Source organism: Panthera uncia, chromosome E1, assembly GCF_023721935.1.
Source record: "Panthera uncia isolate 11264 chromosome E1, Puncia_PCG_1.0, whole genome shotgun sequence".
NCBI lineage: Eukaryota > Metazoa > Chordata > Mammalia > Carnivora > Felidae > Panthera > Panthera uncia.
In genome coordinates, this window is record NC_064814.1 from 20278818 (window position 1) to 20302707 (window position 23890).

Consider the following 23890-nt stretch of genomic DNA (forward strand, 5'->3'; position numbering starts at 1 on the left):
TCTCTGCATCTTTAGACTTCTGGAGAATCATGTACCTACTAAGGATTCATTTCTAGTTCAGTATCGCAGCTCCTAACGGTTTCATCCTCTCTAAAATATTCCCACAGAGGCCTGTTGGTGGCATTCCTCAAATTATCTAAATGTTAAGTCAGGCCTGAGAACGTCTCCGCATTCCTGAGTCGCTGGGCTCTATCTGTCTCAATGCAAAGCCTTGCAGCAAGGGGCCAGATCACAGTTTTAAAATTTTTATTATTTTGTGTCATTAGATTTTGTTGCTTTAACTATTGGAGGGAATAAAGGCATTTTAATGTGACTCGCTGCCTTCTCTTTCGCGGGGTTGTTGTCATCCTTTCTGGCGCCCTGCTCCGTGGAGGACAGGGATAGAGCGTGGCGATTCCCATCCGCGGGGCGTGGAATGCCCATTCTCTGCACGTGCGGATTCGTGGGCAGGTCTTGGGGGAACGACACTGTTCGCATCTCCTAGGCGGCAGAGAATAAAGGCAATGAAATAGAGTGTGGGGGTGGGGAGCCCTGGCTCCAGTGCACGGGTTCGTATCCCGGCTCTGCCCTGACCGCTGACAGCCTTGGGCAAGTTGCTTACCACATCTCATCTTTTCTTGCTTCGTGGGTATCGTGAGGGTGATGTTAACATGGTAGAGGTCATGAAGGTTAAGGATTGGAGGTAAGGTCTTTAGTGATGAGGGAGCATGAGGGTCAAACACAGGCTGCCCCCCACACGCCCCGCAAGTGGAATATGTGCGATATTCCTTGGACACACTCTCAGCTACCCAAGAACAAAGGAAAGGCGTTTAAGTGCTTGCCATGGTGATGTGGGAAACTAAGGCAAGAAAAACTTAAATTCCCTTACTCCCTGCAGCCCGTTGACAAGCCCTTGAAACCAGCAGAATGACCTCCCTCTAGGAGCTCAGCTGCCTGGATAGTGGCACTTCGCTGGGGGCAAAAGAGAACCTTAGCTTCACGTTAGCCCAACCTTGAGGCCCCTGTAAGTCTATTTCCTTTATCTCAACTGCCCCCAGATACATGCTGGCAACCAGACTCCAGGCTTATGGCCCCCAGATCTACATCTCAAGAGTCTCATGACTGGGGTTGTATTAAACGGTGGCGTTTCCCTAGCAACAGCTAGCCCCTCACGGTCCTGGAAAGGTGTCTTCCAAAATCCCTTAGGGACTTCCTCTATTCCTGACCCCCTGCCAACCTGAGGGTATATAACGACGAGTTACCCGTCGGGACCCCAGGGCAGCTCTTGCTACCCTCGTGCTTTAATAAAATCACCTTTTTGCACCAAAGACGTCTTCAAGAATTCCTTCTTGGCCATTGGCTCCAGACCCCATGAGCCCCCCCATCACCCAAAACGCCACCTTTTAGCACCACACCTGGTGTGCGATGTGGGCTCGACACATTGGTGCTGCCGCTCCCAATTCACGCCAGCGAGCTTCTGGTTTAATGGGTTTGGGACAAAAACCTGGGCGTTAGCATGGCTAATCACCCAGGTGATTCTGAAGCTCAGACAAGGTTGAGAGCTACTGGGGAGAAGAAAGGTCCAGAGCTGGGGTGTAAGGCACACTACTGAGCTGTGCTGGGCTACAGGTGGCCTTGCCATACTGGCTCCCTCCAGACACAGGGCTGACGTGAACAAGGTTGGGAAGGAGTGCCCCAGAAAGGTGGTGAACAGAGAATTTGTTAAGGAAGGAAATGCCAAGGCCCCACCCAAACCCTCTGAATGGAAATCACTGTAAGCCTGGAAGTCTGCATTTTTTTATTAAAAACAATTTTTTTAATGTTTACTTATTTTTGAGAGACAGAGAGAGACACAGCATGAGCAGGGAAGGGGCACAGAGAGAGGGAGGCGCAGAATCTGAAGCAGGCTGCAGGCTCCAGGCTCCGAGCCAACGGCACAGAGCCCCACGCGGGGCTTGAACCCGCGAGCTGTGAGGTCATGACCTGAGCCGGAGTCGGACGCTTAACCGACTGAGCCACCCGGGTGCCCCCCGGAAGTCTGCATTTTAATCAGGCTTCCCACGTGATTCATATGCACACTCAAATTTTAGGATCATAAGAAGCTATGTCTAGAAAGTATCACAAAGACAGCACAGTAATGGTTTTAAGGAAATGCATTTGGCGATGGTCCCACTCAAAGTGACTGGAGTCCGGAGGGTCACAGGTGAGGAAGGGGAACGGGAGCCAGAACCTTCTTCCTTTATCACAGAAACTTCCCTTTCCCAGAGCCCTCTCTCTCCTCTTATTTCAGAACACCACACCTGCAACCACTTGCCTTCGGAACTTCCCCAAACCTCAGGTTACCGACCTTTAGGTAGGCTACAGTTCACCTCTTGTGGTAGATAGGGTCACTGCTCTCAGTTCTTTACTCCCTCCTACCCTGCGAACTTGCGATCAACAGAAGAGGAACGAGCCACTTTCTCTGCAGGCCAGCAGGTAAGAAACATAGACGGTCGCGATGGTAAAAGCCGGCAAATTTTAGAGTAGTTTGTTACGCGGCATTTTTGCGGCCGCCGCTGACTAACGCATTTCTTAAAAAAGACAAAGAATTGGGGGTTGTCGCCGTTCTCCCTAAAAGACTTAAAAAGCAAAACCAAAAAACGAAAAGCTTTTCCAAGGAGAAGGGGGCTCACCGTGGTGGCGAGGGCCTGGAAGGGGCTGAAGATCTGCCCAAGCTGGTAGCGTTTGTGCACGTTGACGTCCCCAAAGCGGCTGTGGCGCTCCTTCCGACCGGCCAGTCTCTTCTCTGCCTTCGTGTCCACAGAGTGCCAGAAGGGGCCCTGCGGGGGCACACAGGTCACAGGCACCTGCAGTGAGGGGCCGAGGTAACATGTGGTTACCAAGCACCCTGGGCTCGCACGGAGACAAAGAATACGTTTTAAAACAGGCAGCTCTTGTCCCTGCCTCTCGCTTATCCGTTGGACTTCCATTTACCTTTCTTGATTTTCCGTGGCCTCGGGAGGCGGATAAAAGGGCCCTCCCTTCCCTTTGTTGCTGGGAATCTGGCACATTCGAGTGAGGTCGGGGCACTGAGCTCTCCTTAGGAGCTTGCCACTCACTGTAGGACCTTGACATCCCCACCCACCTGGAAGGCCATGACTTTACAAGGTCCCTTTCCAGCCTCGAAGGGGCCTGGTGGCTATGAGACTGGAGAGTCAAGCTGGCTACCGGTCGAAGGCCATCCTTCCTGGAGGCAACAGGCAGGAGGCAGAGTGTGGTGTGGGCCGGAGGGTCCTGTCTCGTGATTCTAATCTCGCTTCTGTCAGAAACCGAGGCGCAAAGGAGCCCTGTCTGCATTCCGCAGGGAGAGACACCGCCATGGGTGCACGGTGGGTTTCCCAAGCCTGAGTTCCCTTCTGTGCGCCCTCTGCCCGGACCCAGCCCTCTCTCGGGGGCTGCCCTGCTGGGTGCCCACAGCTGTGGCCGTGCCAGCCCTGCCTTCTGACCGCCGTGACGCCCACTCTCACTTGGTCTCCTGGGTTCCCCACCCTCCCCCCATTCCCTCTCCTGCCCTCCCTCGTCGGACTGACCACCGAGCGTCACATTCCACCTGCATATCCGTTTCTCCGAGGAGCGGGTACCTCCTCAGCCTAGATTCTGATCTCAGCCCCCACCCCCCCCCCAGGCATGCCCTGCCCTCCCTGTTTGCAGAGGAGGCTCAGCAAAGTTTTAGATGGGGTGGCCAGTGAAGGCCTTGGTGAGGTGAGGCTTGAACAAAGACATCTGAGGTGAGGGAGGAACAGAGCAGTCTAGGCAGCAGGCATAGCAAGTGCAAAGGCCCTGTGGCAGGACTGTGGCTACCATTGTGGCAGGGGCCACAAGGAGGCTCAGGTAGCTGAAGTGGAGTGGCAGGGGGACTCTATCTGCATCACGATTTCTTTCACACCCCCAGAGGCAGGGACGTGGTCGGCCGCACGGCAGCAGATGGGTTCCGGCCGCGGATGGCCGAGGGTGCCCTCCTTTCTGGCCGACAACACCTGCGAGGGTGGGGGTTGCCGAGGAGTGGGCGGCTGGACAGGCCGCAGGAACCTCATCCCAATTAGGGGCTTCGGCCATTTCCTGCCTCCCACACAGCAGGAAACAAAGATGCGTGTTGTTTTATTTCTTCCAGCCCTGACCGTAAGGAGCCAGAAGAACGCGGCGATAGCAGCTCTGGAGGCGGGCAGAGGAACCCCTAGGGATTCCGGAAATCAAACATCCCGCTTCCCGGATGGGAAAACTGAGACCCCCGCCGGGTGAGAGGACTTTCCTGAGGGCCTTCTGTTACCTTCTCGAGCATAAAGCCACTGCGTAGCTTCAGGGGGGTGACTCTGCTCTAAGGGAGTCCACCTTGAAGGACGATGGCTTGAAACCCCTGGAGCTTAGAAGGAGCCGGGCCACCCCGAGTCCTCGGGACTGGGCCAGAACCTCCGGACGGCAGAGCGCATCTCCTCTGCGCCATGCGAGGCCTCCAGCCCGGCCTCTTCGAGCTCTTCTCCTGTCCCTGACTTGTCACGTTGCTTTCCTTTGGGAGAGCCAGCATCACCGGCCTCATCATCACGTCTATAATACAGTGGGCGTGTGCCTCCTTTTCCGCCTGGGTGTCTGTCCCCCCCCCCTCCTGTCCTGCCTTCCCACCCACCCCCACTTACCCCCATCCATCTCTCAGGGCCCCGATTTTGGCTGCCAGTGCAGTGCACCTCCACCAGAGCTAAGTCCTAACCCCTCAGCTGCGGTAAAGTCCTCCTCTGGGCTTTCCATACACGGAGCCCAAGGGTCTGTGTTCCCCACTTGACTTCCTGTGAGTGTCTCTCCCCTCGCCCATGTCCCGGCTAGGCACTGAGATCCGTGAGAACAGGGCCTCTGTTTCATCCGTCCGCACGGATGGTCCATCTACATGACGACGTGTCTGCAGTAAGTGTGTGACAGAAGTTTGTCACGTGAGCAAGCAGTTACCTTGGGGAGAAGGCCATTCCCGGGTTTTGAGACAACAGGGGTAGGTGGCCCCCAAACCTCTCAAACACGTCTCACTCACAGAGCAAAACGAACCCGTTAGCCACAAGGTAAGGTGTTGAAGACTCACATCTTCCACGGTGGGGGTGTGGTAGAAATTCGGGGCCGGGAGGAGGAACAGAGGTGCCCTGGGGTGGAAAAGACCACTCGGAGCATTGGAAAACTGTCCGATTGGGAGGGTTGCTTGTTTTGTCTCTTTGGGGAACCCTGATGAGGTCATGATAACGTTATGACCTGTGTTTCTCTCCCTGCACTGGTCTTGCATGGTGGCAGAGGTGAGGGGGGGTGGGAGGGAGACAGCAGGGCACAGAAACCACTTCCTCCTGTCTTTGTCAGGACCTTGTTGGCTCAACCCACCCCTGCGTGGGGCATTCTCTCACTTCCCAGGGTGCAAAGGATAAGGAAAAGGGGGGACCCTTGGAAGACTCACGTCAGGTATCCGTAAGCTCTTTGCCATCAGAGGAGTCAAGTCCCAGCTTCGCCCCACAGCTTTGGTGGTGCTCAGACTCGAGATTAACGGTGGATAAACGGGTCCCAGCGGGATCGGCAGCTTCCAGTCTGTTCCAAGGAGGAGAGGAGAGAAATGCCGTGCTGTAGGATCCGTGCGCAGTGCTGGCCCCTTCCCCGCCTCCACCAGGGTTAATGTCTCTGTGTTTGACCCTGACCCATAGATTAACAAGGAAGGTTCTCTCCACAGAGAAGGAAGCAGACCCTCAACCCAGGAGCCAAGAATGAAAGTGCTCTTGTTTTGGGAGACTCATCGAACCTATATGATACTCTGATTTGCTTTCTGGAATGTGATCGGCATGGTGGGCAATTCTCTGTGCTTGGTGCATCCCTGGCAAGTTGTTTTGCGGCTGCCACATGAGTCGAGTTAATTACTGCCCTGGGGGTTTAACTGAGTAGAGAAGAGCATCTTGGGCTCCCAAGATGGTCATTTAATTAGGTTAATTAAAGACTGAATTATGTGACCCTCTCACTTTTTTGTATTTGTGCAGAATTATTTTTTACATACTAGTGTAGAAGTCGGCAAACTTTCTCTGGAAGGGCCAGAGAGTAATTATGTTAGGCTTTGAGGTCCATGTGATCTCTGTTGAAACGACACAACATGGCTGTTGCTGCACAAAAGTAGCCAGGGGGGCCTGGGTGGCTCTGTCGGTTAAGCGTCTGACTCTTGGTTTCGGCTCAGGTCATGATTTCACAGTTCGTGAGTTTGAGTCCCGCATGGGGCTCTGCGCTGACAGTGTGAAACTTGCTTGGGATTCTCTCTCTCTCTCTCTCTCTCTCTCTCTCCCTGCCGCTCAAAATAAAGAAGTAAACTTAAAAAAAAAAGTAGCCATAGGTAACAAGTTAACAAGTAGGTGTGGCTGTAGCTCAATAAAAATTTATTGATGGGCAACAAACTTACCTTTCAGATCATTTTCATGCATCACAAAATATTATGCCTCTGATTTCTTTTTTTCAACCATTTAAAAATGGCAAAACCATTCTTAGTTTGCCAGTCACACGAGACAGATGGCAGGACAAATTTGGCCTAATGGGCTGTCGTTTGCCAACCCCTCCATTAGCGGATGCTTCAATACACCCCCTCTTGCAAGGAGACAATTTCCTAAGGCAAGCACTGATTTCCAAAATAGAAATGAGTGTTCTGGAGTTTTCTCAGCGATTTCAAAATCCCGATGCAAGATAGACATCTGGCCCGTGACCAAGCCTTCAGCAAACCGAGCCTGGGCTGGCTGGCCTAACTCAGTGACAAAATCTAGGGTTCCCAGGGTCTTCGACGTCATCCAGTTCATACTCTAGCCCTTATGTGTGGGCTCCCAAGTCCTAGAGTAAGCGATCTCATCATCCTGACCCTTAATCACTAATTTTCGCACTGGCAGCTTTGAGGCACCGGGAGGCAATTCGGCCTCCATCTAATCTAATCTCACTTCCTGATGTTGGACGGAGATGTTTATTCCCCCCCACGCATGCGCCAGAGGCATAAATAATGGCCGGACTCCATCTCTAGGTTGCCGAGCCAGCCATGGTCTTAGGGTCATTTCCCTTTCTCTAGAGTTTAGGAGCTGAGGTTGTGGACAGCCAGGGTGGGAGGCTTGGGTCTGGGTGGTAACTTCTCGTGTGGTTCCTGAAGGCTTTTAGCAGCAGCCCAGGATGGTCTCACTCTTCCAACAGAATTTAAAAATAGAGAAGGAAGCAAGCTTGACATAGCCATTTCCCCAGGATGCCAGAGTAGGTATAAAGAAATAACTCCGAATGATTCTTTCTGGGTTCCATGATACTTAATCCTTAAGACCACAGCAAGGTTGTGATATTTGAACACCTTTCATGGTGGAAGGAGGCTGGGAGGGCGGGGGGAGGCGGTTAGCCTAGCCCAGCCCAGGGTCTTGCACATAGTAAGCTTTCAATGAGTGTTTATAAGGGGGAAGAGGTTTTGAAGGCCATGGATGCCAGCTGACCTCCCTCTCAGGTCTCTGTAGGAGCATATGTTATTCTGGTTGGGGGGGGGGGGGAGGGAACGTTCCCCTCTAGACCCAGGCAAACCACAGCCAGTCCCGATTTTCCAACCCCAGGCTGCCACGGGCTCAGTGTTATCTCAAACGAGGAATCCAGCTTCCCTGGGCTTTGCCAAAGCCTCCCCAGTCCTTAAGTGTCTGCTTTCTGCCGCACTGGCAATCAGTCCTGCTGGAAGCAGGCACGGCTCAGCAGGTAGAAGGAGCCAGCCCCGACCCGGCTCGGGATGCGTTCCCGGGGTTCTGGAGCATGGCCCTTTGTATGGGAGAGAAACCCTGGAGGGTTACAAGTGATGGGAAAAGAGGAAGCTGGGGCTTCAGGTCGCTCTTCTTTTCTTATGGAATAATTATGACATTTCGGCAGTTTTTACGTTCCTCTCCTTGATGATAATTACTTGGGGGTGGGGGTGGGAAAGAGTGGCTGCCAGGGGGGTGGAAGGGAAGTCAGAAAGAGGCTGCTCTCTGCAGGGATCAGACCCCGGAGAGAGATACGCATAGTCTTAAAAGACTGAGAAGGCTTTTAAAAAGATTATTTACAACAGAAAATCTACCTCCAGGCCCTCGATCCAGAAAGCACTTCTCGTCTGGTACAAGAAGGGTGTCTTTGCCTCTTGGCATTAGACTCTGAGCTCCGGAAGGCAGACTTTGGTCTTTGAAGTCCCAGCACCCTGCCTGAAGCTGGGCATATAGTAGGTGCTGCATATATGCAGGCGACAGAGCCAACAAGCACTGAACGAGCATGAGGAAGACAAGCTGAGCACCTTTCTTGGCTACGTGGGCAACTTATTCTGCGCTCATCGCGGCCCCAGATAGTCCCCACCCAGGGGTGGGCTGTCCGCTAAAAGGAACAGCAGCCGGGACCTGGGAGAGCCCCTTGGAAAGGTGTGAAATGTGTTGAATTTCAATGTTTGCTACAAGTAAACGGGAAAATGCTTTATCGCTGCTCACAGGTCTGGTTGTCTTGTCCTCGGCGGTTTCTCTTTAAGGGGAATTTGGCTTTCAGACCCTGGGAAGCTATCAGACTTGGGCTCCCACCGAAGTTCACATTCCTGGCGGTGTGTTGGGGTGTCCTGGGGGGCTTTAAAAAATTCCAAAGCAAGGGTGCACCCCAGGCCACATGCATCTGCGTTTTGGCAGGTGGGACCCCGGAAAAAGCCATCTAGGGGAGTCAGTCGTGTGCAGTCCAGGCTGAGAACTACTGAGGCACCAAACCAGTGGGGCGGGGGGGGGGGGGTTCTTAAGGGTAGAAATAATAATCCTTATGGATTATGGTATTCTACTGAAGTCAGCACTTTTTATCTTTGACAGTGGCTTCAATAAGTGAGCAAAACCCCTGAGTCTCTGTATCCAAAAGTCATTTAGTTGGATTTGAAAGCTTTTTTGCTGTTTGCCAGCTTTTGAACGGGGTTGGGGGGTGAGGGGAATATTAGAGAAACGCCATGATTGGTTTTTTTTTGTTTTTGTTTTTTTTTGGACCAAGGTCTACGTTAGTGTTTTCTGAATCCACAGCTCCTAACGTGCGGCCTGCCGTGTAATAGACACTCAGAAATGCTACATGTAATAGATACTCAGAAATGCTAGAGTAATTATAGCAAGCTGCGGCTTATAGGATGCTTCCTGTTACATTCGCCATCTCATTACACCTTCAAAGCAACCATATAAGATAGGTCATATTCGTGTCTTCATTTTATAGGGTGTGGTAGGCAGACTTCTAAGATGGCCCGAGATTCTGCCGCCTATTATATATGCCCTGTAGAGTCCCCTCCCGTAGAGTGTGCACAGGACCTGTGAATATGAAGAGATACAGTTCATCATTACGTCCCATTGTGGCCAAGATGGAGGGATCTTTGCAGATGGAATTAGGTCCCCAATCAGTGGAGTAGATATGAATGAAAAAGGAATTTCTCTTGGGTGGGCCTGGCCTAATCAGGTGAGCCCTTTAAAAGAAGTTCAGGGGACTTGAGACTCAAGTCACGCTGACCGTACAGAAGCCAGCCACCCTGATTTCTAAAGCTGCCAGCAAATGGGCTCAGGCAACGAACGGGCCTCAGATAAGACCCCACGCAGAGGACCCAGCTAAGCCGGGCATTGTTTTAAGCTGCTAAATGTGTGGTAATTTGTTACACGGCACCAGAAAACGTACACACCAGTGAAGGAATAATAGTGCAGAGAAGTCACAGGACTTGGCCAAGGTCACACGTTAGGAACGGTGGAGCCGCCAGGGGAACCCCGCCATTTCTGAACCCTGGCTGTTTACCCGTGACATTGCCATCAGTTTGCGAAATAAGGTTCATCTCCATGAGCTCACTGATTTTCTGTGAACTATAAATGGGACAAAACCTAGGCGGACACCGAGGCCTGCTGCTTTGTGAAACAAAGTGCAGTCAGAAGTGACAGGTATTTGCCTATGCCACGTAGGGTTTTTGCACATGGTAGGGATCAGGGCCACAGGCACGGAAAGGGTGTCTGTTCAGACTCGCACTCCAAGCCATCCCCACAAGTAGACACATTTGTAAGTCATGCGCAGGAGAAGGGATGATGAAAACTCTGTTAATCAGGACCGGGAGCACAAAAGCCAATTTACCGAACATCAAAGAGACCTCAAGAAAAAAACAAAAGACATGGCCGTGGTCACATGGTGATGCTCATCTGTTTTGCTCCCGTTGAGAGGGTGCAGACCTACTTTTCTGAGTTTAGACCATCATGATTATTAGAGTTTCCCTTCTTTAAAGAAAAGCTAGTCTTTACTTCTAGTAGTAATGCACATTTTAATCCAGCTTTTCCAGTGTGTGTGTGTGTGTGTGTGTGTGTGTGTGTGTGTGTAAAAGTCTGTTGGTGGAGAAGGGGTGTCTTGGAAAGTTACTGTGTTGGTCCAGTCAGCCAGAATGTATCTTTCTCTCTTCTCTTCACTAACATGTCCTCTTTCCGCCTGGCTTGTGAATGTGATGCACAGAGGTGAGCAGCCATGTTGTGAACATGAGGATAAGGAGATGTAGATTATAAAAGGCTTTTATAAATTATAAAAGATTATAACATGAAGTTCCCTACGGTCCCGCACTGCCTTCCTCTGGACATCTTGTCATGTGGGGGAAACACACTCCTCTGTTGGTGGAATTTTTTCTTTTTACCCCTTCAGGGCAAGTGCAATTCTGTTTGACATAAAAATCTAAAAAATAAAGCAAACTCCCCAAGCATTTGAAAAACACTTGGCCAGCTGTCCAGTGTCAAGACATGCAAGGAATAATTCAACATTTTTATTGTAATTTAAGAATCCTTTTCTGGAGTTGTAATCGGTGAGGGAGGGGGGACTCTGGGATGCCTCCTTCCTTCATTACTGAGTCATGGGAAGAGTGCACAATGGATAATGGTGTGGGAGGGGGAATAGGGTGGTTGAAATAGAATTCAACCACAATAACGAATCACTCATGGGACCTGATGTGTTTAATTTGGTCTAAGGCACAGAGGACCCAAGAAGAAGTTGCTCTTTGTCTTTGAGTAACCCTTCACGGAGCATCTGTTTGGGGTCTAAAAAGTACGTTCAGGTTTGGGGTGAGATAGATGGGCCAAAGCCACTGAATATGCCAGTGAGGCTGTCGCCTGCATCAACAGGGACAGGGTCTAGAACAGGAAGGGGACAGACCCACTTTTCCCTTCCTGGTCCTATCACAGCCACATCACTGAATTTGGCTCAGGAGCACCCAGACTGCAGCTCATTCACAGAATGATGATGACGATGGTGCAAGAATTAAAACCCTAAAACTCTGTCGTTTGGGGCGTGGCCGAAGGAGGTGGGAGTACTTTGACTGAAGAACCCAATGGCAGGGGCGCCTGGGTGGCTCGGTCGGTTAAGCGTCCGACTTCAGCTCAGGTCACGATCTCACGGTCCGTGAGTTCGAGCCCCGCGTCGGGCTCTGGGCTGACGGCTCAGAGCCTGGAGCCTGCTTCCGATTCTGTGTCTCCCTCTCTCTCTGCCCCTCCCCCGTTCATGCTCTGTCTCTCTCTGTCTCAAAAATAAATAAACGTTAAGAAAAAAAATTAAAAAAAAAAAAAAAAAAGAACCCAATGGCAGAACACGGCAGTAATCTTCACCTCTCTAAAAGACTGCCCGGCTGAAGAGTGATCAAACCTATCTCCCCTCCACACCACCCCGGCTCCAACGGTTGGACTTGGGACGAGCGATGGAAGCTTCCAGAAGACAGTTCTGGATTTGGATTTGCTTTCAACGCTGACAGTCACAGCTGCCAACGACAGTCACGTCGCTGCTGGCATTTCGGACCGAACTGTTCCTTGCGGGGCTGTTGGGCTGGGGTCCCCGCATTCACACGTTTGCTCCTCTGCTCAGTGACGTCACTGACGAATTAAGAAGGAGTTCCTTAGTGTCTGTTATGTGTCAGGCTCTTAGCATTCAGACTACAACCTGGAAGGCCTCTCCACCTTGGTGCTTCTTGGGTGCTTGTGAGCACCAAATCTCCCCAGATCTGCCCCACCTCCCCTGAGCGGAGGAGGGTCGTGGGCTAGGGCTGTGGTTCGGATTTCATACAACACATGGCATTCCGACTGGGGAGTGGCTGCAGATTCTTGGGATTCAGTCACCCCAGCTACTCTCTGCCCTGAGATTCCAAAAATTGCTGTGCAAACCACACATTTCCAAGGGAGCCCATTTCGCCCGTTTCTTAAACATTTATGAATCTCCCTCCCTCCCTCTCTCCCTTTGTCCCTCCCCCTCTGCCTCGCCCATGCGTGCGTGCACACACACTCCACTGTTGATCTTTATAGCCCACACCTATGGGTGTTGCCTGCCAGGATCCCTCGCCTGGCAGACCTCCTGTGGCTTTAGGACTACGGCCTGAAGCAGCGGAAGGTGGCCTCTCATTCCCAGCTGGGCACTCCTCAAGCAAGCGGGGCCATTCGGTTCAGGCCCCTTTTACTTCTTAAGGCGTCAGGCTTGCGCGATGTAGTGAGAGCAAATTGGCGGCTGTGCAGGACTGTCTGACGCTGGTGAAAGCATCTGTTGGAAAACTTGCTTTGTAATTTCCTGAGCCTTTTGGGGTCAGAAGTGGGTACAAACCCCCAGCCCGATTACTTTCAAGTGGGAAGAAAATCAGAAACAGAAGGGCTCACGTGGGTGCAGCCTGTGGATTCCGGACCTCAGGCTCCCAGGATAAATGTTTCCGAAGCTTCCAGAAGCACTCCTTTCTTAGGGAGCCAAAAAGCACTGGCATTCTCCCGAGGGAACCGATTTGGCCCAGACTGGACCGTAAGTGGGTGGGAGTGCGGCTCGATTCGCCCTCTGCCAGCGCTGCTCTGGGAGGCTTGGAGACGAGCTGGAGCGCAGAACGAGGCCCCTTAATGCACTCGCTGCATTAGTGTCTTTGATTATCTCTATCGGTTTTGTTCACCGCGGTATTTTCAGCCCTGGAACAGAGCCCGCCTCAGAGCGGGAGCTCAACAGAGATTCAGGGAGCGAAAGAACGGATCCATTTTTGTCTCCTGTACACTCCCTGAAGTTCTTGTCACTTAGCTGACTTGGGATAAATGGCTGCTGTGTGAGACACTAAAGTCCAAAAGCAAAGGGGCCTCTGAGCCCTCAACAGACCCGGAAAGGAATAGAAATTGGGAAGGTGGGGAGTGTTCGGGAATGTGGAGGTGTCTGGAAAGGCCCTGGGCTTCTGTGCCTGCCCTCAGCAAGCATCTGAGCTCAGAGATGGGAGGAGGCCAGGGGCTTCTCCCACACGCCTTTGAACTTGACAATTTCTTCTCAACTGGGCCTGCAATGAAGATTTTCAATTTGTTTGGCTTCCAGGCTGAGGCCTTTATCCCAAAATAAAGGGTCTCCTCTCTCTCTCCTACTTTTGCTATATCTCTTCTCTTTCCTTACCCTACAATTCTCCTTAATTGCTAGTTTCGGTCCTGGGGAGTAAGACCAACCTTTGCAAAAAAAAAAAAAAAAAAAGAAAAGAAAAGAAAAGAAAAAAAAAAGTAAAAATTTCCTTTCCAAGCTCTCTCTTATCTGGCTCAGCCATCACAGCTTTTCATTGGCCCCGAATGGGACTAAAACCAAGAAGACTTTTAGGCAAGCGAAACTATGATTTTCAAAAAAAAAAAAAAAAAAAAAAAAGAGCCAAGTCTGCATAACTAGAACCTTTTCTGATTCCGCGTGGATAGGTCTCTGGAGGTAATTAGGAGAATTTATGTATCCCCTTCTGGCAACTGTAATTTGTCACTCTGTTGAGCTCGTGGAGTGAGTGATAGCTCTGTGTTAATGATCAGAAAAGGTCGAATCTTCCACTTAGATGATGATGAGGCTTAAAGATAACTTTTCACCTTAAAAACACCCCCTTGCTTTTCCGTCCCCTGTCAGTGAGGCACGCTTAGCAGAAATGCCATGTAGATGCATTTGCAAGAGGTTTGACTTCTTTAGATCGACAGAGAGTCGTGGAAGGAAAGATGACCCACCCCTGTGCCTTCCCCAGCTCCCTGGGCACAGACAGTGCGGGCTGCTCTGTCTATTTAACTCAAGGTTGGTAAATTAGAGCTGGAGAGCCACAGGCAAGGACAAATCACTCCTTGGGTAATAGATAGGTGAGGCAGGGGAGAAGGGACAGAGAGGGGGAAGACAAAGAATTTGCCAGAGGAGAAGGCAAGGGAGGCGTGCTTCCTGCCGGCATAGCTGCTGTTCCGCGCGTGGGTCAGTACCGTGGCCACTGCCTCCTGCTCTGAAGACGCCTACCACTGACACTAGGTGATTCGTTCCTCATACAACCGCAGTGGCCAGCGTCCGGGGCTCAGGACTGTGCTTTGCTGGGCTTAGAAGCAGCCCAACTCGGCAGAAGTAAAGGCAATGGTCGAATGGGAAAAGGGTTGCGGTCCCTTGGCCAGAGAGCAAAGGCCATCCTTGGCCGTCCCCCGGGGACGCTGTGCTCTGTGTTTCCTCCCAAGTAGCATAGTGGATCCTGTCGCAGAGAAGATGAGGTTGACCCTGGGACCCACAACACGGGATGCGGCCACCCAGCTGATAGGCACACACGGCCTTTAATTCCAATCGCTGCAACCCCTTCGGCCCCAGATAACACCTAAGTGTGCCAATTAGAGCCTTCAAGCCAGAAGTTCGGTCCTATTCGTGACAGCAGTTCTGCAGACTCTGTTTCCTACCCCAGCAGCCCTACCCTTGCGTGAGAGGCCCCGGCTCCAGGACCCCACCGTATAAACCCGAAGGGTGTCTGCAAAATGCACGGGGACCGGGTCGGTAGCCCCGGGCCGGCCTTACCCTTGGCGTCTTTCCGCGGTTCTGTTTTGCCGAGAGGCGGGCCTTCCCTGGTAGCCTCGTCATCGGCTGTGTCCTTAGCGATCTGGACACCTTCCCCCCTCGGCCGCGTCTGCCCATCAGGCAAGGGCTGGTGTGCAGGCAGGTCCTCCTCCTTCCTCTCGTGGGGGACTCTAAGTGTAAAAAAAAAGAGAAAAACCCACCATCAGGTGTGAGGTTCTGGGTGACGCGGCCCCCAGATGGGTGGCCGAGCGTGTGGTTGTCAGAGGAAGTGGCTGAACCCGAACTTCTGACGTGATGAAAACTCATTTAATCCGGGAAGAAAAGAAATTGACTCTGTTGGCTTATCGTTGCGTATTTGCTTTAGAGCAGTAATGAGGGTAGGGTGGGAATACCCCCCAAGCAGTGGAACGATCGGAGAACAGGTGTTATGCTTCCAGGGATGCCGCTGAAGAATTATACACACACACACACACACACACACACACACACACGTATTACAAAGAAAACGGTTCTTACAAGGATGAGACATGGGAGGTTGGGAAACATCCAGAACATCTGGTATTTTTTTAATATCAAGCAATATTCTTTTTTTTTTAATTAAAAAAAATGCTTATTTATTTTTGAGACAGAGAGACAGAGTGTGAGCAGGGGAAGGGGCAGAGGGAGAGGGAGACGCAGAATCCGAAGCAGGCTCCAGGCTCCCAGCTGTCAGCGCAGAGCCCGACGCGGGACTCGAACTTACGAACCGGGAGATCGTGACCTGAGCCGAAATCAGACACTCGACCGACTGAGCCACCCAGGGGCCCCGATATTCTTTTTTGTGATAATTTAAAAAACCTGAGTATAGCTGACACACGATGTGACCTCGGTTTCAGAAGTACAACGTAGTGATTCGACTTCTCTGTATCACAATTGTAGCTACCATCTGTCACCAGAGCAATTTCCTCTTTAGGGGGTACAATGAATATGCTGCACATCAAACTGCGTTTCCTGTTTCTTCCCCCCACCCCCACTTCCCATGATATCAATTTTTTGTATTTGGGGAAATAGGAAACAGTTGTTGATTTTCAAGCGTCCAAGTGCCCCCCACTGGACAAGACCCTTGAGGTCCTTCCTGATCTGACCCTGTTCCCTTCTCCATTTTCTGTTTCACCCCCTGCCCCCCCCCCCCACCACCCCCCCCCCCAACCTCCCACCCAGTGCACTTTCACCAGGTGAGCCATCCCAGTGCCCTGGAAATGCTTCTGGCTCTCGGGCCTCTGCGATGGGCTTGTCTCTCCTCCTCTGTCTGGAATGTAACACTTCCCCTCCTTCCTTTCCTCGTGTTCCCCTCCTCCCAGGGAGCGCCTACTCATGACTTCCTCTATGGGGCTGTCCGTGACACCCCCCCCCCCCGCCAGTTCTCACCCTTAGATGTAGACCTGCCCTCCCTCTGGTCCCTGGCATCTTTGAAGTATCTCCATGTTAATAATGACCAGTTGCGCAATAAATGGTCTGTTTTCACACCTACTTCCGCTGTTCAATTTCATGTTCTATGAGGTCATAGACTCTACCTTGCACACGGTAGACTCTACCAAGCACTCTACCTTGCTCCCCAGCACGTAGTGCAGATCTAGCAAGAGGCAGATCCTCAGTGTCTGTTGGATGGGTGCCTGGATGGATGGAGGGTGGGTAGGTGACAAAGCACTGGGTAAAGGTAGAGAAGGACAAAAGACAGTAGACCCAAAACATGAGTCGTGTGGAAGGGAACGTCAGGGTGGGAGGGGCGTGTATAACCAAGCTCAGATCCGCAGTGGCGACCAGGAGTTAGGAGCAGAAAGTCAAGGGCGGTGCTTCTGTACCCATGAGGGTCCCACCCGAGCCTCGTCAGGAATGTGCCCCTCCAGGAAGGGCTCGGAAAGCAGAGCACGATTTTTGCTTTGGCATGCTGTGGTTAGCGCTACGTGGCAGCATCTCGGGTGGGTTTCATTTTTTTCCCCGAAAGCCAAAATAATTTAATCTGAAAGCCAGCCTGCTGGAGGTGATAATTAGAAGACAAGGGTTACAGAAATAGAAATAACAGTGTCTACACTTGGAGCCTCATGTTAGCGCCTGTCATTGAGCTAGCCTCGCTGATACTGGACAGAAACCTAAACATTTTTCCGTGCCATCCACGTTTTAAAAAGGTGCGTCATTTTTCCTTCATGAGTCTCAACTTGGCTCCTGGCATTGTAGTTCCTGAGGCTTCCAATCACTGAGGACGGTTCCCTTGCTGCTCTCCAAAGATCTAAGCTGTTCGTCTGCTGCCTAGTTGCAAATAGCTGGGCAGTTTTGCAGGAAAACCAAATTCTTAAGCTGAAAAGAACATCTGCTCTGTGTCTGATCACTAGATACCTCCAGCTTTTCTAGCAAGTTGTAACATGTGTACTGACAACCCTCAGGCATATTTTGGCACATTAAGGAAATCTACACTCAATAAATATGTTATTAGACGTGTCTCCAGTGCCCTATTCAAGGACCCTCACGTGCTTTACTCACTCTGAGATGCTTGTTTATAAAGTTGTAGCCGTGCCCTTACCAGGTAGATATGCAAACGAGAGCGGGTCCACAGGACTCAATTAAGCCTTGTCTTGTCCTCGGTGACTGTGGGGGGAGCTGGGGATGTCCTCCATAACAGCACTTTCTGGCACTTAAAAAACATGCTCACAAAATGTCGAAGAGAAGAGAATACTTTTTAAAGGGCCCCACGTCAAGGAACCAGTGACCAGATCTCCATCTGTTTCATATCAAATGTGTTTATTATCTTTGCATCTCATTCCACAGCTCTGCATAGTCGGTTAGCAAATATCTTTTGGGATCTTAACTTATGCTTAAGAACATGTTTTTATAAGTGTAACTGGATGTTTGCTCTCACACAGAGACGGTGGTATCTCTTTCTTCACTTTGACTCTGTGCTTTATCGAAACTGTGGGAGAGTGCCCGTGGGCTCCATTCATTCAACACTCAGGGGTTTTTTTTTTGTTGTTTGTTTGTTTTTTGGGTCCCCCACCCCCCCAACGATGTCCCAAACTCTACCTTAGAAGTTGAGCGGAAACAAGATAGTAAGTAAATATATAAGTGAAGTAATTGTGGGTTGTGAAAGGTGCCAGAAGGGAAATAAACAAGGGAGCCAGTAACTGTCAAGGACAACCCTTTGGACTGGGTGGTCCAAAAAAGGCTCTTTGGGCAAAAGAATTAGGAGCTGAGACCTGAAGGGAAGAACAAGCTGTTCAAAGAGAAATTAGGCGATGGGCACCCGGGCAGAGGAAATGGTAACTGTAAAGGCTTTGAAACAGTCCAGGACTTGGCCTATTTGAGGAAGAGAAAGCAAGCCAGCATGGCTGGAGAGGACAGAGAGAGGGAAAGTGGCATGAAATGCAGCTGGAGAGAGTCCAGAGTCGGTCAGGCAAAGCCCCGTGGGAAATGTTCAGGGTTTCAGATTTTATTCCAGAAGCAACCAGAAAGCCAGGAGAAAATGCCATGCATGGATCTGCATTTCGTGAGGATTAGGCTGGCTAATCTGTGCAGAAGAGTGGGGAGAGAGGGGAAGGGGAGGGGTGAGGCTGGAAGGGAGATGGCTGCATCAGCTGAGGTGAGAGGTGTGTCGTGGGAGGTGGGGAGAGGAGGGTGGGATGGAGAGGTTTGGGGGGTGGGCTTGACAAGCCCCCCTGGCTGGAGGGGACAAGGGACAGGAAGACCCAGAGACCCGCTGGTGATCTGACCCGAGCGACAGGGGGGTGCCAGTGTTTCTTACAGGGAAGGGGCGGTCTCAGGGGAGAAATGGCTGCTTTGTGGAAAGGTGGGGGCTGGAAATCCATTGTGAAAGTGTGAACCGGGAGACCTGTCTCTCAGCTCTGGGTAGAAATGAAGAAGCCTCTTGGCAGTAAATCTCTCGAAACGACAAAGTTTGGGGCGCCTGAGCCTGGGTGGCTCAGTTGGTTGAGTGTCCGACTCCTGGTTTCAGCTCACGTCATGATCTCATCGTGTGTGGGTTTGAGCCCCGGGTCAGGCTCTGCGCTGACAGCACTGAACCTGCTTGGGATTCTCGCTCTCTCCCTCTCTCTGCCCCTCCACTGCTTGTGCTCTCTCTCTCTCTCTCTCTCTCTCAAAAATAAATAAATAACAACAACACCAAAAGAAAGGGTAAGGTTTATCATTTATCGTTATAACTTTAGAAGTAATGAGACATTTGGAAGAATGGGCAGTGGAGCTCGAGACAACTCAAGCTGGGGAGATGAGCGATGGCTCCAGAGTTGACAATAAATCCAGCGAGTGGCGGAGTGCATGGAAATACGCAACCAGGAATCTTCTCCCCCGCAACTTCTCGTTGGATCAGACTTCATTTCTGTGCCGGACTAAAACTGCTAGGTGAGGAGTGGGTGAGGGGAGAACAAGAGCTGCTTGTGCTGAGAAGGGTGGCGGAAACATCCGGAAAGGAGGATGAGAATCATGACGTAGACGGAGAGAAGTACTCGGAGCTTGGAAGGCATGCCTAGGGGATGATACAATCTACGTATTTTAATAGTGTCCTTTGAGTTTCAGTGAGTGGAACTCCTTTTTAAAAAAGGTTTATTTATTTATTTTGATAGAGAGTGAGTGCGAGCAGGGGCAGGGGCAGAGAGGGAGGGAGAGAGAGAATCCCAAGCAGGCTCTGCACGGTCCTTGCAGAGCCTGATGCGAGGCTTGAACTCACGAACCCGGGAGATCGTGACCTGAGCTGAAATCAAGAGCTGGATGCTTAACCGACTGAGGCGACCCGGAACGCATTTTTTAATACAGCAACCCTACGAATGATTTTCTCTGAAAATCACGGATGAGAAAACATGAACCAAGGCATCTGCTAACATTTCTTCAGCTGCGTCTCTGTGTTCCTATTAATTTTCAGCAGATTCTGTTTGTTTTTCCACCAGCCTGCCTATTTCCGAGTACACGCAGTCCCACTCTTTACTTGGCTTATCTCCTTTTCTGTTTGCTTATCTCCTTTTCTTTTCTGGATGGTGCTTTTAAGAAGCACAATATTTGGATCATGGGGGAGCAGCCTGCAGTGCAAAAATGCATCATCTGGAAGTTCTCACTGGCACCCGACTTGCAAGGATCGATTGTCCCTCTGGGTTTCTGGTTTGCGTATCTACAGTCTCCGAGCTGTGCAAGGGGAAAGTCTTTCACTTTGGATAGGAGAAGCCTAAGTTCTGGAGTTTGAGAGGCCTGAGTTGGTCCCTTAGTTCTGTTGCTTTCTATTTTGTGACTTCAGGCTTGTGACCTAATGCGTCCCAACCCAATGTTTTCACCTGTAAAATGGGTAGTGATATATGCAAGTTGCAGGGTTGTGGAGTTTAGGCGGCATGACTTAGGTGAACTTAGGTGAAGTTCTTATCGTGGTATGTGCTTCATGCTGGTAACCCCAAGCAGCCCATCATATCGTTATTGCTAAGCTTCCAACAAAATGGTCGTCGGTGTGATGGAAAACAAACACTGTGGGTGGCCTGTAAAGGCTGTTGACAGGCATTACAGTGGGAGCGGAGGGTGCCGGGGTGCTGGGTGGGGTTTCTCTGTCACCGTCCAACAAAGTCTGAAAACTGGAAGCCTTGTAGTGTGTTGAACTCATCCATCGGTGAACCTGGCTAACAAATTTGAACTGAACAATTCAACTTAAAAAAGGGAGACAGGGGCTCAGTCGGGTGAAGCGTCCGACTTCAGCTCAGGTCATGATCTCGTGGTTCATGAGCCCCCTATCAGGCTCCGTGCTGACAGCTTAGACCCTGGAGCCTGCTTTGATTCTGTCTCTTCCTCTCTCTGCCCCTCTCCCGCTCAAACTCTCTCTCTCTCTCTCTCAAAAATAGACAAACATTAGAAAACAAAAACAAAAATGAGAAATTTTCCCATGCAACGTGGATCACAAGCAGCTCTTGAGACATCAGAGCTGGTGACGTGGGATGCCCACCATTCCAGACGGTGACTGTCAGCTGTGACTTGGAAGCAGCTGATGCTGTGATAGGGGGCGCCCTTTTCAGTTCCCAGTTGTGCCTTCTCCGCTCTCGGCCCCTCTTGGACAGACTGGTCTTAGATCTTATATGGACTCTTGATTAGCTTGTATAACCTTGGACAAATTCTTTCACTCTTCTAGTCTCAATTTTTCCCACCTGTAACATGGAGACGGTAATAATGCTTACCCCAGAAGGTCCTTTTTTTTATTTTTAAGTTTATTTATCTATTGAGAGAGAGAGAGAGAGAGAGAGAGAATCCCAAGCAGGCTCCCCGCTGTCAGTGCAGAGCACGATGCAGGGCTCAAGCTCATGAAATGTGAGCTCATAACCTGAGCCGAAATCAAGAGTGGGATGCTCAGCAGACTGAGCCACCCAGGTGCCCACCAGAAGGTTCTTTTGAGTAGTACGTCCCATCAACAAAAAGTCTTTCCACAGTGCTTGGCATACAGAAAGCACTCAGGGCTAGCTATTGTTGTCATCAGAACGCTTTGAGAATTTGCGGGCTTCTAATGGAAACACACGCTTCGACGGACACTGACAGAAGTTAAACCGTGGGTAAGACAGACTTATGTCACAGGGACATGGTATTTTTGAAAAATGCCAAGGAGATTTCCTTTTGCATATACTCTTGTACTTTCTTTGCTCCCCACTCTCCTTTCAGGGATAAGCTTTGTGGGTAGATATCCTCTGTTACTTCCACCCTCTACTTGTCCCCATCCTGGAGCTGGCTGACTGGGTTATATCAATGGACTCTCTTGCCTCTGGGGTCTAGGTAGGTTTGGCCAATGGGATGCTCCAGTTGGGGATCCAAAGAAGGAAGAAAGACGCTGGTACATATTCCTCTGGCTGGCTCCTTCCCTAAGGGTTTCGCTGGACCTGCTAGGACCCTAACGGAACGGAACTGGTTCTCTCTCCACACTTTCTCCTTCAGGATGTCATAGGCCTTCCCTCGGGTCATCAGGCCTTGGGTCTAGGTAATGACTACACTGTTCCCCTATACCTCTCCCATACCTTTGCAACACCACTTTGATTTATTCTACGAGGTAAGTCACTGGTTGACGTAGCTTCTGCTGTCTCGGAGAAAATTAGAATCCTTACAGCAGAAAGCGAAGAAAATGGAGTCATTTCTAGGGTCCTAATTTCAAGATGGCACTTTGCATCCACGGCAATGGAGAAATCAAGCTTCGTGAAGAAAGAAAAGAGTTTTCTGCATTTCTCGGGGTCTCCTTCAACATGGAAAGAGTGAGGCTAGATCAAAAGAAAGCCAAAGTGCGGAATGGCAGAGGAAAAGATTTATGGGCGATTTCCACCAGACAGGAAGAGGAAGTAGAAAACGTTGCTACAAGAGACAGGAGGGCAGTTCCGAGACGGTAGAACCTGGGTGTGGTCCACAGCTTGGTCACTGAGAAGCGGCTGCCTCTTCCCCTCAAGCCTCCCCTTTCCCCAACCCACCAGGCGTAAGCAAAATTGGGGTGATGAGGTGTTAGGAACCCTCACAGAAAACCACAGATGGTTTGAGGGGCACTCAGCACATCTCGGCTCACCCCCTGCCCTGTGCTTTCCTGCTGTGCCTACCATGGTCCGCAGGTGGTAATACAGCCAGCGTAGAGGGGTCCCGGAGGCCCAGAGTTTCTGTCTGCCCTGCTGAGAGGACGTCAAGGAGTAAGAGTAGCTGTGCCCTGCCACCAGCCTGTGGTCAGAGCAAGGAAGAGAGAGGCGACAAAGCACCCGGACCTGGGGATCTGAGGGACCCCCAGGGACCCGAGGTGTCAGCAGCAGATGCCAGCTGGACACCCACAAAGGACAGTGAGATCTGCTACACGTATGGGAACACCAGCCCAGGACGTCCAGGGACGAGACCAGCTGGTAGCTGAGAACACCAAGGACCCGACCGAAAGGGTGTGTCGGCTTCCCTCTGCACCCAGATACCATGTTGGAGGGAGGAGGAGCGGCCAGTGGCCCCTGGAGAGAAGGAAGAAACTGCCTTTGAAGTGGCAGAGTATTTCCCCAAATGAGGCTGAGTTTACCTCAAAGTGAAAGGGTTCAAACAGGAGTAGAATAAGTTACTCTCGACTGACAAACTTGTTTTCTCTCTGCCATCGAGGAGGAACGGGAGCTCCAGAGTAAGAGAGTGGGGATGACCCACAATGAGCTTCATTTTTTCACGCCTCCGAATGTGTCATGTACATTTTGATGCCCTGTCCTTGACTTCCTCAGAAGACTGACCCTTTACATGGGACCTTGGTGTCAGAGGTGCTGAGTCACGTGAGGGATGGTGAATGCATTTAATCTACTACAATTGACTTTTTCTTATTAAGTCATCTCAGTATAACAACATTCAAGGAAAATAATACAGAGAAATATCCATATCCCCTCTACCTTATGGTGAAGACGTTCACTTTTTTTTTTTTTATGGCTTCTTTATCCATGTTGTTAAAATATCGGCTAACAGATTGACCGAACCCCGCGTATAAGAAAGCCAGTGCTGTCGACAGCCAGAACTTGTCCCCGGTGACGTAAAGGAAGAGAGAGGTGAGCTGGTTACCTGACATTGTCATACGGCGTCAAGCTTTTGCTTACTTGGGAGACCTTCCAACTAGTGAAGTGGGACATTCTTAGGATGCTGTCCAGAGTCAACAGTGTTGATAGAATTTCACACTTTATTTCCTGCTCCTTAGCCTTTGCCCTTGTACAAAATCCCAGGATTCATGGGCATCCCTCTCCATCCTTTCTCTGGCATCCTAGACCCCGATTCTGGGGCTCTGGCCTCCTTTGGAATGTTGACATTATGATGTTCATGTTAGAAGGTTGTGGGTGGAGTCCCCAAGCCTGTTTAAACAGGCTTCCGTCCTACAGAAGGGATTTTAGCTCTGCTTACCTCTGCATGTCTTCTCCCTTTTGTGTTCTAATGCACGTGCCATTTTAAGGAGGTGTTTTACTTGGGTTGGGGAGCGCGTTGTGAAGCAAAATACATCCCCCTGTTCTCATGGGTGTCTCCCTGATCGGGAAGCAGGTGCAGTTCTAAACAATTGCCTATTCATGTACCTCCATGGGCTTGGAACTCTAAAGAGACACAGATCTGCCCACATCCATGAGCA

At 50.7% G+C, this 23890-nt stretch overlaps 1 protein-coding gene across 3 annotated transcripts; it reads right to left on the reverse strand.

The window, feature by feature from the left end:
- Positions 1-232: 232 nt before the first annotated feature.
- LOC125926700 (uncharacterized) lies at positions 233-23572 on the reverse strand. 3 transcript variants are annotated; one of them, XM_049636408.1, is made up of 5 exons: positions 23338-23569; positions 14791-14960; positions 5441-5568; positions 2652-2798; positions 233-480 (listed from the first exon to the last, which is right to left on the reverse strand). In XM_049636408.1, exons 1-5 carry the CDS (start codon positions 23403-23405, stop codon positions 250-252), a joined length of 744 nt encoding a protein of 247 aa, XP_049492365.1. In that variant the 5' UTR covers positions 23406-23569; the 3' UTR covers positions 233-249. The 3 variants fall into 3 exon arrangements, with proteins under 3 accessions (XP_049492365.1, XP_049492364.1, XP_049492366.1); XM_049636407.1 differs by having other exon boundaries at positions 2652-2825; positions 23338-23568; XM_049636409.1 differs by lacking the exon at positions 233-480 and adding an exon at positions 1989-2549 and having other exon boundaries at positions 2652-2825; positions 23338-23572.
- Between the last annotated feature and the right edge of the window lie 318 nt (positions 23573-23890).